Source organism: Bubalus bubalis, chromosome 6, assembly GCF_019923935.1.
Source record: "Bubalus bubalis isolate 160015118507 breed Murrah chromosome 6, NDDB_SH_1, whole genome shotgun sequence".
In the NCBI taxonomy this organism is placed as follows: Eukaryota; Metazoa; Chordata; class Mammalia; order Artiodactyla; family Bovidae; genus Bubalus; species Bubalus bubalis.
The window spans coordinates 16,055,228-16,072,557 of NC_059162.1; the positions used below are offsets into that span (position 1 = coordinate 16,055,228).

The window sequence follows — 17,330 nt, forward strand, 5'->3', positions numbered from 1 at the left end:
TGTCGCCCTCAAGTCACAGACGAGGATGAACAAGTTCAGAGTTCAGTGCTGGTACAAGGTCAGGCAGCAGACAACCTCCGGGCCTGGATTTCCCTGTGTGTCGGTGGGCTTCGTGGAGAGGAGTCGGACAAGCCGCTCTCTGGCAGCCCCTCTGGCACTGTCGAGTAATTTACTTGGACAACAGCCACTTGCAGCAAGTACTGGAAGCAAGTCCAGCCAGGACAGCAGCTGATGGGGCCTCCCCAGCAGCCCTGGCCCTGGCAAGGAGCCCGGGAGAGCTGGGCAAGAAGGCCTCAGGTCAGCACCTTCCCCTTCAGAGGGAGAGTTCCTTTTCAATAGCTGTTCCAGGTTCTGGGATGTTTCCTTGGGGCTGTGAGTTCAAGGTGGGTCCAGGGATAATACAGGCAACTGTCCATCTGCTGTTTCGAGAAGGGAGTCTCCGTACTGCCAAGACACTCACCCCCCAGAAGAGATGTCTGCTGGCCCATTCTGGCAGGAGGGGAGATGCACACCTCATGCAGCTGCTGGTTTAACGTCTGGATGGTTCCTCCACAGCCAGCACGGGACTAGATCTCCGGGGACCTGAGCACACACCTGCATCAGGAGGCCAGAGCCAGAGCTCAGCCCAGGAATGGAACAAATCTTTGCTGAAGGGGCTCCAGAAGGCTGTTAGGCTCACCCCAGCACCCCCTGTATGGCATCTCTCCAGCCCCAGCCCTGTTTCAGGGGGTTATTTCCTCCAGCGTAAGGGTAGGTCTGGGAGGAAGACTGACTTAACAGGCGGCTGAGCCCATGCCTACCAGCTGTGCCTGCCTCTCAGACGATTCCCCGAGCATCTACTCTACACCAGGTGCAGCGCTGGGCTTTTTCACAGACATCACGCCTTCCTCAAAGCAACCCCATGAAGAGGGGTTGCCCAATCTATAGATGAGGAAGCTGAGGCCTAGCCAGACTTGCTGAGGATGGCTGAGAGTAAGTGGCAGGGCACCCAGACTCCGCTCCTTGGCCGGCGCTCTGCACTTACGCTGCGTATCCCCACCTCCTCGGTGCCTGCAGAAGCAGGCGTCCAGCGGGACTCCAGAGAAGAGCATGGTGTGTCAGGCAGGTGCCTTAGGTGCCCTTGGCAGACAGCCCCCTGTGTGACCTGCTGGCTGAGCCCATGTTGGGACCACAAATCGGAGCTGGTCATGTGATGGGAGCTGGGCCTGATGATCCCTTAAGAGGCCTGTTTCCCAGGCTCATAGGCCAGGGGAGCCCCTGGGAAAAGCGTCAGGATACAGTCTCCAGGGCACGCTCTCTGCAGTCCGCTGTGCAGACCTGTCCTTCCCAAGTTCTGCAGCAGCCTAGCTCAGGTTTGGTTGGGAGGAGGAAGGGGAGGAGCCAGAGCAGGAAGGATGGAGCCAGGAATAGAAGGACGGGAAGCAGGAGCCATGCTGATGTGGCAGAACTCTGGCCATTCACACCCTGCTTGGCTAGCCTCCACAGCCAGCCCTCTCCTGCCCAGCCTGCTCTGCTGCGGGCAAAAGGGCTGGATCTGCTGAAAGCTAACATCTTTAGTTTACTTACTCCAGGAACCAGTCTGTTCAAATTGCATGCGGGGTAGGGGGTGGGGAGGAGGGGGAGGAACAGCCTGTGAACCTGAACTCATACAGTTTGAGAATTTAGCCTTTACACTCCAAGTAGGTCACCCAAAGATTGGGAACTCAGAGGCTCCCCTAATACCAAATCTTGCCCCCACGCCCTGGCCTGAATAAGAAAGGAAGTCTAGGGAGAATCCTTCACTGGGAGAAGGGGACCTGGGGCTGAGCACTGGGCTGCATAGAAATGAGGGGCTGTGGGGCAAGAAGTCTCCCCCAGGACTCTGACCTCAGTGCCAGGCTAACATCTGAGCAGGAGCCCCTGGCCACTGTGAGGCCCACCCAGTCAGCTGCTGTCCAGTTAAGCGAGGACAGACCTCAGGTCACACCCAGACCCCTCTCCCCCTCGGGTCTCCCTTCTGAGCTGCATGGTCTCAGGCCAGCCAGCACAGCGTCGGAGCCCCTGTCCCACCCTCTGCTCCTGCACAGCCCTTTTCCATGACTTGGAGGCAGCCAATGACTTCACTCTGTCCTCCACTTCTCAGCCTTCATCCTTCAGCAGCAACACTATTGCCTGAGTTGGTCCAAGAGGAAGAGAGCCGCCAGGGCACCACACAGTTGGTCCAGCCTCCAGGTTAGCGCTGGCTGGGTGTTGGAGAAGGGGAGGGGAGGGAAGGGGTTCCAGGTGGCGCGAATGATGGGTCTGTGGGGGCAGCACCCCTCTTTCTGGTGGTTCACTCATCTCTCCTCCACCCAAAACTATTGTCCAACAGAGGAGCTGAAGGAGCAATGGAGCTGGAGAGGGCCTCACTTGGAGCTGGGAGCCGAGTGGTCTGCGTGGAGGAAGGTGGCAGTGGCGTAGTTCTGGAAGAGAGGCTGCAGGAACATGCCAATTGTGCCAAAGACACAGACGAAGACAAAGATCCAAAGGAACAGGCGGTCAATCACCATGGCAACATACTTCCAGTCCTCACTCACCTGGAGAGAGGAAGGGTAGGAGACTCAGGTATCAATCACATAATACAAGAGGGGCCTGGATCGGGTATAAGCAACTTCCATCACACATCACTTGACCCCAGAGCGACCGTTCCAAAGTTCGGCTCCAGTCTTGCCTGCTTAAAAGACTCCAGTGACCCCACTGCCTTCAGCAGCCACCCAAACTCCCAAGTCAATCAAGAGCACCCATGACAAATACGAGCCAACATTTATCTTCTTCCAAGTCCGACTCAGACTTACCAAACTCATCTGCCCTCTCAGGTCTCTGTGCCTCTGGGTTTCCTCTCAGTCTGGAATTCCAGTCCTCCCTATCTCTACTTGTGAGCTCCTACAGATCTTTCAAAGCCTAAATCAAAATGTCACCTCTTCTATGACGCCTTCTCTGATCCCCTGGATCAGGATGAACCTCTGTTTCCTGTGGGGTTCCCTCAGCATTATCTGTGCTGTGCTGTGCTTAGTCACTCAGTCGTGTCCGACTCTTCACAACCCCATGGACGGTAGCCCGCCAGGCTCCTCTGTCCATGGGATTCTCCAGGCAAGAATACTGGAGTGGGTTGCCATACCCTCCTCCAGGGGATCTTCCCCACCCAGGGATTGAACCCAGGTCTCCAGCCTTACAGGGGAGATTCTTTACCGTCTGGCCACCAGGGAAGCCCAGTATTTTTACTCCACCGTATTGTCAGTTCAATTCATATGCCTGTCCTCTCCTCCCTCCCCGACTCCCACCCCAACTGAAGCTATGAGCTTGTAAACTACAGGGGCCTGATCTGACTCATTTGTGTAATCCCAGCATCTCAAACACAGAGTTCCAGTAAATGAGTGTTGAACTAGTGAATGAATGGCTGCCCTGCAGGCCTCACTCCTTATATAACTGCCTGGGTAGCCCCTTCCAACAGCCCCAGGATGTGAGGACTGAGTCTCAGATGCCAACAAACCCATCCAGCAGAGAATAACCACTGTGTTTGGGAGCCAGTCACAGGCTCTGCATGAGAGCTGGCCTCCACTCAGAGCCGTTCCACTCGTGTCTGAGTCTGGACCTTTGCACACATGTTCCTCTGTAACCTTGTGCCTCCGGTGTACCTGGCACCCTACTGGGCACTGGGGATGTGAGACAGCAAGACAAACACATCCTGCAGTTCAGTCTGCTGAGGGAGATGAACACAAAATAAGTAAAAATAATAATTACACCCTTTTGGGTGCTTGAAAGTGAAAGTGAAGTCATGTCCAACTCTTTGCGACCCCATGGACTGTAGCCTATCAGGCTCCTCCATCCATGGGATTTTCCAGGCAAGAATGCTAGAGTGGATTGCCATTTCCTTCTCCAGGGGATCTTCACGACCCAGGAATCGAACCCAGGTCTCCCGCATTGCAGGCAGACGCTTTACCATCTGAGCCACCAGGGAAGCCTGGAAACAAAGGACAGAGAAATGGAGGGGGAGATATCATTCAGGGTATGATCTGGGAAGGCCTCTTTGAGGGAGTAATATCTTAAGTGAAGATCTGATAAGTGACAAGAAGCCAGCTATATCAGGAATAAATTGAAGAAGGAACCAGACAAACCCAAACTGTGGTGGTAGTGGTTTAGTTTCTAAGTCGTGTCCAACTTGCAAACTGAGGGACCTTCAATTGGCCTGGGCCCTTCAAAAATGTCTATGCCATGAAACACAAAGCTAAGGAACTGTCCCAGAGTGAAGCAAACGAAAGAGACAGGACAACCAAGTGCAATTCAAGATCCTGGACTGAGGTAGAGGAGATGGTACAAAGGATTTTACTGAGACAATTTAAAAAATTTTAGTATGGACTTTATATCAGATAAAGGTATTGATGCTAATTTCCTGAATTTGATCACCAGGCCTGGGTTATAGAAGACAATATCTCTGTCCTTGGGAGAGAAAAGCTGGAGTATTTGGGATAAAGGGTCACTTACTCTCAACAATTGGGCAAAAATTAATAATAGTAATAATTTTTAAAAGGGAAAAAAAAAGGGCATTCCAAGCAGATGGACCAATATGTGCAAAGGTCTTGAGGCAGGAAAGAGCTTAGTTTGCTTAGAACAAGTGTCAGATAAGCCAGTGACCTGAGCTGTGGACAGATGACATGTGGTGAGCAGGGGACATTGTTTGGATGGAGAAGCACAAGAACTGAGTCGGGGAGACCATCAGAATCCCCTGCCCTGGGCCAGGCAAGAGCTGATGGAGGCACAGCCAGGGAGGCAGCATGGAGATGGCGAATGAAGGATGAATCTGAGAATGATTCTGGAGGTTGAGCTCACAAGACAGGACTTCTGATGATTTGGATGATGGGGGAGATAAGAAAGACAGGCATCGAGGATCACTCCAGGCTTCTGGTCTAAACCATTGGGTGGATGGTGATGTCATTTACTGAAGGATGGGGAGATGAGAGGAGGAGCAAGTTGGTGGTGGGCATGTAAATCAAGCACTCAGTTTTGGACATGTTAAGTTTGAGATGCCTGTGAAACATCCAAGTAGGTCATTGCGTCCTCGTCACCTAGCTCAGTAAATGCACATTACATATGTTTGCTGCAGTGGGGGAGGCAGAGACAGTGGCACAGCCAGCTGAGCCCCTGCACCACCAGCATTCCCCACTTGGCCTCAGCCACCTCTGAGCCTCTAGCCCCATCCTCTCTTGCCTCGGTCCCTCTCATCTTCCATCAGGACCATAACCTGCTCCCTGGCTCAAGCCCCAACTCCTGCCCTCCCAAGGGACAGAAACACTAGGCTCTGGAGCATCCCACCCCCCACAAACGATAATGCAGGAGCCTGCCCTTCCTTACTTCCCAGGCCAGAATGACTGCATCCCAGTGGGAACATGGCCAGTTATCATGGCAACAGTTGAGCCGCAGCCTGGAACCAGCCACGTGATTAAAGACTGCTGAATAGGGCCAGCCACAACCCCAAATGAGGGGAAGTCAACCCCTTGTCTTCCCCACTCCTCATCCCCTGGTTCAGTGTTCAAGGAGTCCCCTTCAGGTAGAGCCACTGCAGAAAAAGCCGTGTGTGCAGAAAGCTCTGGGCAGGTCTTGGAAGCCCTGGCCTTCACCTGCCTCCACCTCCATAAATATTTCACAAGGCCATTCCCTGAGAACTCAGAAGAGAAGGAAACGGATATTGATTTGGGGCTCTGTCCTCTTCCCAGTGGCCGGTGGAGCCACCTAACCACCCCAACACCTCCCATACACACTTTCTACTGCCCTCAATTTTGCCCCCAACACGGGGCACCCCAAGGATTCATCCTCATTTGTGCAAAGAGCTGCAGGTTAACAACATGGTCTTGGGAACACAAGCGGCAGAGAGGGTGTCTGGGGACACAGCCACAGGCCAGCTGCAAACCCACAAGGGCCTCCTCCCCTTTGTGGCCACCTTTCCAAAACTAACGACACTAAGGATGCCCTAGCCAAGGCATTTCCCTCCGGATGCTAGTACTCGGGAAGCAGCAAGGTCATCCTGGACCAACCGCAGCTTAGGCGGCGCCACCTCCCAGAAGCCAAAGGCGAGGCTGCGCCAGCACCCAGGCCCACAGTCCCAGACCAGACTCGCATTGTCAGCATCCTGCACTCCGATTAGCTTTGTCTGCGGAGCTTCTGAGGGGCCCTGCAGCCCCGCATCCCATGCCTGAGTCCCTGAGTGCACTCACGCTCTGGTCGTCATCCTCACTCCGCATATGATCTGCGATGAAGCGCACGCCGTCCACCGCCTCCCGGAGGCCGCAGCCACACGGCCCCCTGGCGCGCCCGGGGCCTGCTGCCGGCGCCGGCTCCGAGCCGAAGGCCCCAGCCAAGCCCTGCACCGACGCGCGGTTGACGAAGCACGTGCAGGAGTCGGCCCCCAGGGCCTCGCGGAAGAGAGCGCCGGTTCCCTCTCGCTCGCGCTGGCGCCGCCGCAGGCGAAGGCGTTGGCGGGCGCAGCGGTGGCGCGGCTGCTGCATGAACAGCAGCGTGGGCAGCTTCTCCAGGAAGACGACCTTGACCCAGGGCGCCATGGTGTGCGTGGTGGGTGAGCGGTGGTGCACGTTGAGCACGCACACGCTGGTGACGATGGAGAAGGTGACCAGCACCATAGTGAACATGAGGTACTTGCCGACTAGCGGAACGTCGAGGGAGGTGGGCGGCACGATCTTAGAGATGAGCAGCAGGAAGACGGTAAGCGCCAGCAGCACGGAGATGCAGAGCGTCATCTTCTCACCGCAGTCAGACGGCAGGTAGAAGACGAGGATGGCTAGAGAGGTGATGAGGACGCAGGGGATGATGAGATTGATGGTGTAGAAGAGTGGCTTGCGACGGATGATGAAGTCGTATGTGATGTCCACGTAAGTGGAGTCATCTGGGTTCTCGTTGCGCCGGCCGGGCAGCGCCACTATGTCCCACTCGCCGCTGGGTGTGAAGTCGTCCAGGTTGGCCACATCACTCTTGAGCACCAGGTCGATCTCAGTGCGGTCGTAGGTCCACGAGCGGAACTTCATGGTGCAGTTCTGCTGGTCAAACGGGAAGTGCTTTACCTCGATCTTGCATGCGCTCTTGTAGATGGCAGGCGGCAGCCAGAAGATGCTGCCATCATAGGAGACCACGGCATTGGAATAGAAGGACACCTCGTACATGCCGTCGGCACTGCCAAGGGATGGCACAGTTAGCCCTGACTTAAGCATGCCTCCACCCTATCCATCCACCTGGCCCAGAGTGGGAAGAGAGGAAAGCCAAAGGGAGGTATGGGAAGAGGGAGATAGGAAGGACCAGGAATTAATAAGCAAGAAGGGGATGTGGGTGGGTTGGTGGGGAGAAGAGGTGTCCTGGTCAGAAGGCCTGAGGGGCCCCTCTGTTACTTGTCATTTACTGTATAAGCTGGTTGGTCCACATGAAGGTGGAGAAGTTGGGGGAGCCAGGAAGCTCAGAGTGAGGAGCCCAGAGCAATGGAGAGGGACAGGGGCAGGTGGGAGCAGGAGATGGTACCTAGAGCCTAGGGACTAGTGGCTTTGGGTCTTGGAGGTAAGATGGCTTATTGTAGGAGAGCAGATGGAACCTGGGGGAGAAACTGGGACCTCCAAGTTCTTTGATTCTTACCATTTCTCCAGGAAAGCCTATTTTTTAATCAGTTTGTGCACTGGGGACTGTCAATCCTTGTTTGTATCACACCGCAGCTCCAAACACTGGGAGTCCTAATTGACTGGGAGGGACCTGGCCATGACCCAAGTTACCTTGGCTGTCCACACTATACCTCACTGGTTTGGGTTTGTCCATCTGAGTAGTGATTTGTCTGTGCCAATGAAAAGTCCCTTCTCTCCCCCAGCATGAGCTAATTTACTTTCTCTAAGACCTGAGCACTGTCAAGTTCTCCTCCAGCCTTCCCATCCCTCCAGGGTCACCTACTTGTTGTATAGGACCACATCTGGGAGCCAGATGTGTTTGGAAGGGAGCCGAACTTTCTTCATGTTGTCAAATTCCTCAGGCTTCCAGGTGAGGCGATAATCCTCCCACTCCTGGGAAAGGGAAAGAGGGAGGCAGCACCGACCTCTGCCCTGGGAAGGGCTCAAGGTCAAGGACAGAGACAAGAGGAGGCCTATTTGGCTTAAAGTTTTTAAAAGTCATTGCATTGCCACCGTGACTTCTCGGCCCAGCAAAAGTGGCTTCTCATTTAATTTGCATAGCCAAGCCAAGATATTAGAATCTACATTTTGTGAATGAGAAAATGAATCTTGCAGTGTTTGACATATTCAAAGTTAACAGAGCTGGTGAGTGGAAGAACCAAGACTCATATCCAGTTATTTAAGATCCCGAGGTCTATACATTTCTGTGTCTCTTGAGGAGATTCAAAGAGGGAAAAGCACATGCAAAAAAAAAAAAAAAAAATGGAGGAAAGAGACGCCCAGAGGTGTGGGCAGGAAGAACTCTAACCTGAGTCAGCCAGACATTGGTGGTCATGATCTGCTCCCGCTCATGCTGCAGGAAAGAGAAGCTGCTGAGAAGTGCCCCCCCGCCACCGTCCCTCAAGTCTGTGGGCCCCCTACACCACCCAGGCTCCTTCCCCCACCTGCCCAAGCCTTGGGGACTCCAGAAGAATTACTGCAAACATATTATGGCTATGCCAATTTCAGTAGCTGGGCAGAGAGCTTGGGACCCCCACTCACCACACTGATGAGCTGGGCCAGTGACACCATGAGCTGTACTGTCACCAGCTCAGAGCCATTGGTGGCTGGGCGGATGAGTTTGTTGTAGCGGGAAGGATCCAGAAGATGCTCTACCAGCCGCTCTTCTGTGTCTGTACCCCAGACTCCTGGGCAGGGGAGTGGGGTGGGGGGCAAGAGGTAAGTACACAGCAAGGAGGGCCCACCCAGGATCCCACTCTCCCTAGGCAAGTGGGACAACCTAGGCCCAAATAGGAAGCTGTAGTTTCCCACAGCCCATCCCTAAGAAGATAGCAAAATGCTTAGGCTGCCCCCATGGAAGCCCCTCATATAGCTTCCCACAGCTCATCCCTAAGAAGACAGCAAAATTCTTAGGTTGCCCCCATGGAAGCCCCTCATAGAGAAGTCCCTCTCTAAGATCACTGACCAAGAAGCCCAGACAGTCCCCCAAAACCCTCCCACTAAAAACCCATTCTTCAAGGATCAGTGGAGACCGTGCTCTTCCTGCAAGGTCTCAGAGGATGATTTCAAAAGGTTTGAAGTTTCTGTTTCCATGGTTTCTTCTAGAAGATATCTACAGTTCAAGGAAGGTTTTAGAGGGTAGTGAAAGGAGAAGAGTTATATGTGTCCCACAATACGGCCTTTCTTCTCAGTCGGCGCCCATCTCTGTGTACAAGTAATGTTATGCGCCTCTCCATGTGACTGGCTGTGACCCCCCTCCCCGAAAAGGTATTGGGTTGGAGTAGAATAATTGGGCTACCTGAGCTGTGTGGGACAGGGCGTATATTTAGCCTCAAGTTCCACACATACAGGAGCTCACCTCTCATGAGATTGCAGGCAGATGTGGAAAGCTCATTTGGTTGTAAATTCCTTTTGTACCTGCCCCACCACACACTATCTCCTGCAACCCTGCACGAACGCACCCCCACGTCCTCAGAGCCTTAGCCTGGCAGAGCTTCTTCCCTTCCGAGCCTCCCGTCCACCCTCCAAGAGAGTTGAGAAGTTGCTTGTTTCCGTTTCCTGCCTTGCCCCTGTGGAGTGAGCAAAATCAGGAGCCCAATATGAGGGACAGGAAATGATGGAGAGCCAAGTAAGGGGGCTGAACCAGGTAGATTTTCTTGAGATAATGGCTCACTGGAAGTTAAATAGCAATTCAGCTGCAATCAGAGTCTCCCCTCCCTGCCACCCCAGAAATCCTGGGGAGATCCCTTCCTTCCTTCCTCTCTGTACCCACACCCTCCCCACCACCACTGCCCAGGTTGCCCTCTCTTCTCCGCATCACTTCGAGCAAGTCCTTCTCCCAGTTCAGTCTCCCAGGTACTCCCAGCTGTCCTGGGGGGTCTCTCTCCTAATCCCCAGAGACTTCTCACCATAGGGATCCCTCCCTTACAAATGCGAGCCTGAGTGAGACAGAGCGTGGCGACTTGTCCTTACCTGAGCACAGTCCGAGGAGGCCAAAGCTGAGGAGCAGCGCCTTGGGACCAGAGAGCCAGGCCATGCCTCTGGCATAGCTCGCCAGCTCGCCTAAACGTGCCAGAGCGCGCCCCAGGCTGGAAGGCCGCGGGCGGGGCTCTGTCCGTGGTGCTGAAGCCGCTCCTGAGCCGCCCGCGCCGGGCGGGAGCGGAGCCCAGAGTGTGCTCACAGCCTTTGGTGCTGCCGTGATAATCTCCACGGCGGTTCCTCGGGCTCCAAGAGCGAGGAGGAACCCGCTTCTCGCTTATCCCGGTCTGAGCAGGCGGAGGCTTTTCCGGCTGCTCTTCCAGGGAATACAATTGGGACGGTGAGAGGGAGGAGTCTCCGCCCCGGAGGCGGAAGCGCCAGAGCTCAGAATAAAAAGGGTCCCTGGTTGGGGTATTCTTCTGCTGGTCCTGCTTAGTTAGAGTGTGCGTGAGGCGGAATAAGGGTGGCTCACCAGACGGTGGAGGAGTTCTGAAACCCCAAAGTTGGGGCAGGACCTGGAAGGGTCTGAAAAGGCTCAGGAAGAAAGCGCAAGTAAGACGAACAGGTCAGGACCGGATAAGCACCCGGGACCAAGGGCCAGAATGAGGGGGAATGGGAGTCAAAAAGAGTTTCTGGGTCCCACCTTCCTTTTTTTCTCTTACCAAACCCAAATGCTCCCGCTTCCTGGGAAGGCTGAGGATGCAACCAAGACAATGCATTGAGGCCCTTAGAGAATGAGACAGGACTGTAGGTTTGCTATTTTAAGAAAGCAAACAATTTGGAGTCTAGAAACAGGATCCCCTCATCTGTTCCCTTCCATACCTCCACAGAAGGCATCCAGGGGATCTAAGGTGGGGACATGTGGACATCTCCTGAAAAGAAGGTGACCTTCAAGAGTGGAAGGGTAAGTGGCCCTTATCAATTAGCCTTTCTCACCCACATTCTGTTCCTCTCCAGTCTTTGACTTCTGTGTGACAAGGGGGAATCAGAGGATGATTTCATAGAGACCAGCCCAAGAATGAAGCTAACACAAAGGAAAGCAAAGATGAGACAGAGGTGTCAAAACTCAATGACATCTTTGATCTTAAAAGCCCCGAACTTTTAACTTCTGAGCCAATAAAGGCTTCCCTTTTTTCCTAGGTGGATTTTTTTCAGTTTCAACCAAAAGATTCCTGACTAAAGCAGCCTTATCAGACATCAAGGCACTGTCTTGTTCCATCTCTGCCTACTTCTTCAACCTCCTCTGGGCCAGTACCCGCAGCCCCGCACTCCTCGTAGTAATGTCTTTATTTATTTATTTTTGAAATAAACCTTTTATTTTTCTTTCATTTTTAAATTTATTTGGCTGCACTGGGTCTTCATTGCTGCATGTGGGATCTTAGCTGTGACATGCAGTATCTGGTTCCCTGACCAGGGATGGAACCCAGGCCCCCTGCATTGGGAGCACTAAATCTTAACTACTGGACCCATCCTCCATGCTTCAGGGCCTTTTAAACGTGCAGTTCCCTTGATTCTGTTTTCACCCATTTCCCATCAGCCACTTTCTACTTTGAACACCTGGCAGAAACATCAGTTCCTTAAGGAAGCTATGCCTGACCAAAGATTATGTCAGGTGCCCTGAGACATGTTTCCAGAGGATGATAAATGAGTAAATAAGTCAATTTAAGGTGGTAGCTATCTCTCCTCCTAGATTTTGAACCAGCACAGTGCCGGGCATATTGTGAGGGTTCAACAAATAAGCCAAAGGGCTGGTACAGGACTGAAATCTTTTAACATGTAGAGAAAAATTCCTCTCTAAAAGCTCAGCCAAAAGCAACTTATATACATGTACCTAGTTTCTGGAATTGAGAAGGAAAAGCAAAACAAGTATCAGCAAAGGGCTAGAGACGATGTGGGAGGACTACAGTCTCCATAAGGTGCGTGGAAAGAAAGTGAAAGTGTTAGTCGCTCAGTCGTGTCCGACTATCTGCGACCCCGGGGTTGTCCTTGGAATTCTCCAGGCAAGAATACTGGAGAGAATTGTCATTCCCTTCTCCAGGGGATCTTCCCGACTTGGGGATAGAACCTGGGTCTCTTCCATTGCAGGCAGATTCTTTACCATCTGAGCTACCAGTGAAGCCCAAAGCATGTGGAACTGGCCATAAATCTGCACCACAAGGTCCAAGGCATATACATGTGCAAACATGTTATCATCTCTTAAGAATTCAAGAAATCTGAGAACCAAGGAAAGAAGTGGAGAATAAAAGCCTCACAGAAAAGAGAAGGAATGTGTGTAGTCACTCCACTTGGGAAAAGAGTCAAAGGTGGGAAGAAGACTTCCCTCCCCACCCCCTCTGCCTTCAACAATTAAGATTGATTGTTGGGTATCTACTGTATAGTTATCAAAGATGCGGTGATCAAAAAGACTTAGTTAGTCCTAGCTACAAAGGAGATCACGGTTTGGTGGCAAAGACTTGTGACATCATGTGGTGGCTGATCTAGAAGAGTGAAAACAAGGTGCTTTGGAAGTATGGGTGAGAGAGAAGTTCATAGTGCCTGAGAGCCCAGAAGGGGTAGAGATGAAAGTTCAGATTTGAAAGATGAGAAAGCCAATAAGACAAAGGTGGCTAAAAGGCATTTCAAACTCCTAGAAGAGAGGGACGTGGAGCTTTCCATGTAGATAGTGCTCAGTCCTTTCCTCTTGCAGTGAATGCTGGGTGATAGAAGAAGGCTGCAAAAGTCTTCTTTTTTGAAAATCTCTCTCTGGAGTGGTTGCTTGTTTCTGTATTGAGAGACTGGAAAGTCGTTTGCTTGCTTGAGGCCCTTGGTCACTCCCTGATGCTCCTTTCTGGTCAGTTCAGGCAGCCTGTTCACCTTGGCCTCTACCTTTTCTTTTCGAATTTCTCAGCTTTTATTCCGAGTCCTCTGAGCACAACCACCCAGTGGTGGAGGAGAACTGAACACCCTTCCTGCCTCCTTCATGTCTCCACACACACGCCTCCCATACCCACCAGGAAGAGAGGACAGGCCCAGAACCACACAAGGTGACGGATACATGTAGGAGTATCAGTCCTCAGGCAAAACAGCGAACAGGCAAGGTTTTGGTGGGACACACCCAAGGCCTCTGATGGTGAGGAACATTTTTTTTTGAAAGGTATAACAGTGTTCAGTTTAGTCACTCAGTCGTGTCTGACTCTTTTCGACCCCATGGACGGCAGCACGCCAGGCGTACCTGTCCATCACCAACTCCCAGAGCTTGCTCAAACTCATGCCCATCGAGTCGCTGATGCCATCCGACCCTCTCATGCTCTGTCGCCCCCTTTCTCTTCCTGCCTTCAATCTTTCCCAGCATCAGGGTCTTTTCCAATGAGTTAGTTGTTTGCATGAGGTGCCCAAAGTATTGGAGTTTCAACTTCAGCATCAGTCCTTCCAATGAATATTCAGGACTGATTTCCTTTAGGATTGACTGGTTGGATATCCTTGCAGTCCAAGGGACTCTCAAGAGTCTTCTCCAATACCACAGTTCAAAAGCATCAATTCTTCGGCACTCAGCTTTCTTTATAGTCCAACTCTCACATCCATACCTGACTACTGAAAAAACCATAGCTTTGACTAGCCGGACCTTTGTTGGCAAAGTAATGTCTCTGCTTTTTAATATGCTGTGTAGGTTGGTCATAGCTTTTCTTCCAAGGAGCAAGCATCTTTTAATTTCATGGCTGCAGTCACCATCTGCAGTGATTTTGGAGCCCAAGAAAATAAAGTCTGTCACTGTTTCCATTGTTTCCTATCTATTTGCCATGAGGTGATGGGACCAGATGCCATGATCTTAGTTTTAAGATTTTTAAGATTATTGAGTTTTTCACTCTCCTCTTTCACTTTCATCAAGAGGCTCTTTAGTTCCTCTTTGCTTTCTGCCATAAGGGTGGTGTCATCTGCATATGTGAGGTTATTGATATTTCTCCCAGAAATCTTGATTCCAGCTTGTGCTTCATCCAGTCCGGCATTTTGCATGATGTACTTTGCATATAAGTTAAATAAGCAGGGTGACAATATACAGCTTTGACGCACTCCTTTCCCGATTTGGATCCAGTCTGTTGTTCCATGTACAGTTCTGTTGTTTCTTGACCTGCATACAGATTTCTCAGGAGGCAGGTCAGGTGGTCTGGTATTCCCATCTCTTTAAGAATTTTCCACAGTTTGTTGTGATCCACACTGTCAAAGGCTTTGGCGTAGTCAATAAAGCCAAAGTAGATGTTTTTCTGGAACTCTCTCGCTTTTTTGATGATCCAACAGATGCTGGCAATAACATTACAATGTTATTTCTCTATTTAAGAGACTTTAAGTTTAAAACTTTATTACCAGAGTAACACAAATCTATGAAGAGCAATTGGAAAACACAAATTAGCAAAACACAAACTAGATTCATAATCTTACCTCTTAGGGAAAAAAACAGTTTGCATTTCATATATATCTGTGTGTATGTGTGCATATATACATATACCCAATTATATATGTGTACTTAGATATAACTGTCTTCCCAGGTAGCACTAGTGGTAAAGAACCTGCCTGCCAATGCAAGAGATGTAACAGATTTGGGTTCGATCCCTAGGTCGGGAAGATCCCCTGGAGGAGGAAATAGCAACCCACAGCAGTATTCTTGCCTGAAGAATCCCATGGACAGAGGACCCTGGCGGGCTACAGTCCATAGGGTCACAAAGAGTTGGACACGACTGAAGCAACTTAACACGTTCACTTAGATACACACGCAAAAAGCATATAAATTATAAGTGTACAACTAGATAAAATGTCACAGCATGAACACAGCCTTGTAACTCCCACCCAGATTTTTAAAAAAAAAAGAGAATGTTAGCAATATCCAGAAGCCCCCCACTATATTCCCTGCCAGGCATTATTCCATCTTCTTCAAAAACAGGGGGAAGGAGGAATAGAGAGTGGCTCCCTAACAGGCGCTGCTTGAAGTTCCGAAACTAGAGAGAGGCAATGGTTACCCAACATTGTGAATGTAGTACATGTCACTCAACTGTACACTTTTAAATGGTTAAAATGGTAAATTGAATGTTATGGGTAATTTCTAATAAAATTTTTTTAAATGACCAAAAAAGTAAATATTATTTGACATAGCAACAGAGATTAACTTTGCCTGCTGAATTTTATATAAATAGAATCATAATCTTTTGTATTTTTTTTCAATAGTGAGAATCAAGGGCACTGTTGAATGCAGTTGTAGCCCATCATCTTCATTGCTGTAGAGTATTCCATTGCATGAATGCACCACTGTTTATCCATTTCACCACTGATAGATATTTGGGTTGTTTTCTATTCCAGACTATTAAAAATAACACCACTCTGAACATTCTTGTTCATGTTTTTAGTATACAAATATATGTTTCCATCTACTTATTAAAAAGGAGCACACTATAAAATAGCTTTGTGACCTTCTTTTTTTAATTTATTTATTTTGGGCTGCACCAGGAAGCTTGTGGGATCTTAGTTCCCTGCCCAGGGATTGAACCCCGGGCCCATGGCAGTGAACACCCTGAGTCCTAACCACTAGACTACCAAGCAATTCCCACAGCCTTCACTTTTCATGTACTGTTTCTGAAACCTCTCTCCGCATCAATATTTGATAACTATTTTAAGATAGTTTTCTATCAATCTATTTGATCAAATATTTGATAACTATTTTTAATAGCTGCATAGTATCCCGTTATGGGTAAATGTTTGCACACACCTTTAATAGTTTCCAAGTGAAAATGCTGAGTCAAAGCTTTTAAATTTTTCTTATTATTTAATCATTTATTGCTGAAATGAGCTCCAGAAGGACTGATACTATTAGAGTGACCCTGGGGCTCCAGGCTAAAGCACCTTTGATCAACACCTCTACAACCTTGCCTGTGCTGACCCCTTCCTTTTCTTCTTCCCTCCTCTCAGTCATTCCTCCTTTGTTTTAGGCCTTTCTACCCAACCTCCTACTTTAGGACCAGTTCTTTAAAAACATCCCCCTGCCCATTTCCATCTAAGTAACTTCTCTTAATACTTTCACACACTTTCTTGGGAGTTAATCCTGACTATTAGCTCCCTTCAAGACCTTTACCCTCCGTCAGCCCTCTTATTGCATTTGTCACATTGTACTACAGTTGATTATATCTGACTCCACTGCATCCATTACTGTGCGTTCCAAAGAGCAATTGGAAAAGGAGTATGTCAAGGCTGTATATTGTCACCCTGCTTATTTACCTTATATGCAGAGTACATCATGCAAAATGCCGGGCTGGATGAAGCACAATCTGGAATCAAGATTGCTGGGAGAAATATCAATAACCTCACATATGCAGATGATACCACCCTTATAGCAGAAAGTGAAGAGGAACTAAAGAACCTCTTGATGAAAGTGAAAGAGGAGAGTGAAAAAGTTGGCTTAAAACTCAACTTTCAAAAAACTAAGATCATGGCATCTGGTCCCATCACTTCATGGCAAATAGATGGGGAAACAATGCAAACAGTGACAGACTTCATTTTCTTGGGCTCCAAAATCACTGCAGATGGTGACTGCAGCCATGAAATTAAAAGACGCTTACTCCTTGGAAGAAAAGCTATGACCAACCTAGACAGCATATTAAAAACAGAGACATTACTTTGCTGACAAAGGTCCATCTAGTCAAAGCTATGGTTTTTCCAGTAGTCTTGTGTGGATGTGGGAGTTGAACCATTAAGAAAGCTGAGTGCCAAGGAATTGATGCTTTTAAACTGTGGTGTTGGAGAAGACTTTTGAGAGTCCCTTGGACTGCAAGGAGATCAAACCAGTCAATCCTAAAGGAAATCAGTCCTGAATATTCCTTGGGAGGACTGATGCTGAAGCTCCAATATTTTGGTCACCTGATGTGAAAAACTGACTCATTGGAAAAGACCCTGATGCTGGGAAGGATTGAAGGCAGGAGGAGAAGGGGACAACAGAGCATGAGAGGGTTGGATGGCATCAGTGACTTGACGGACATGAGTTTGAGCAAACTCTGGGAGATGGTGATGGACAAGGAAGCCTGGTGTGCTGCAGTCCATAGGATTGCAGAGTCAGACACACTGAGTGACTGAACTGAACTGCACTGAGCAGGAGCAAGAAACACAACCAAGATGATAACATGAGTAGCAACTGTCATGTGAAGAGCCAGGAATCAAGCCAGGCTC

The 17,330-nt window shown here is 49.9% G+C and overlaps 1 protein-coding gene and 1 long non-coding RNA gene across 2 annotated transcripts; one reads left to right on the forward strand and one right to left on the reverse strand.

The window, feature by feature from the left end:
• Nucleotides 1–501: 501 nt before the first annotated feature.
• On the reverse strand, nucleotides 502–10,335 carry CHRNB2 (cholinergic receptor nicotinic beta 2 subunit). Its single transcript, XM_006040795.4, has 6 exons — nucleotides 10,143–10,335; nucleotides 8,712–8,857; nucleotides 8,479–8,523; nucleotides 7,954–8,063; nucleotides 6,228–7,197; nucleotides 502–2,555 (listed from the first exon to the last, which is right to left on the reverse strand). The coding sequence occupies exons 1-6, from the start codon at nucleotides 10,204–10,206 to the stop codon at nucleotides 2,385–2,387; spliced, it is 1,506 nt and encodes a 501-aa protein (XP_006040857.3). The 5' UTR covers nucleotides 10,207–10,335; the 3' UTR covers nucleotides 502–2,384.
• Nucleotides 10,336–10,516: 181 nt separating this feature from the next.
• On the forward strand, nucleotides 10,517–11,488 carry LOC112585546. Its single transcript, XR_003109963.3, has 3 exons — nucleotides 10,517–10,713; nucleotides 10,979–11,052; nucleotides 11,289–11,488. It is a non-coding gene; the product is annotated as an uncharacterized LOC112585546 (long non-coding RNA).
• The last annotated feature ends 5,842 nt before the right edge of the window (nucleotides 11,489–17,330 follow it).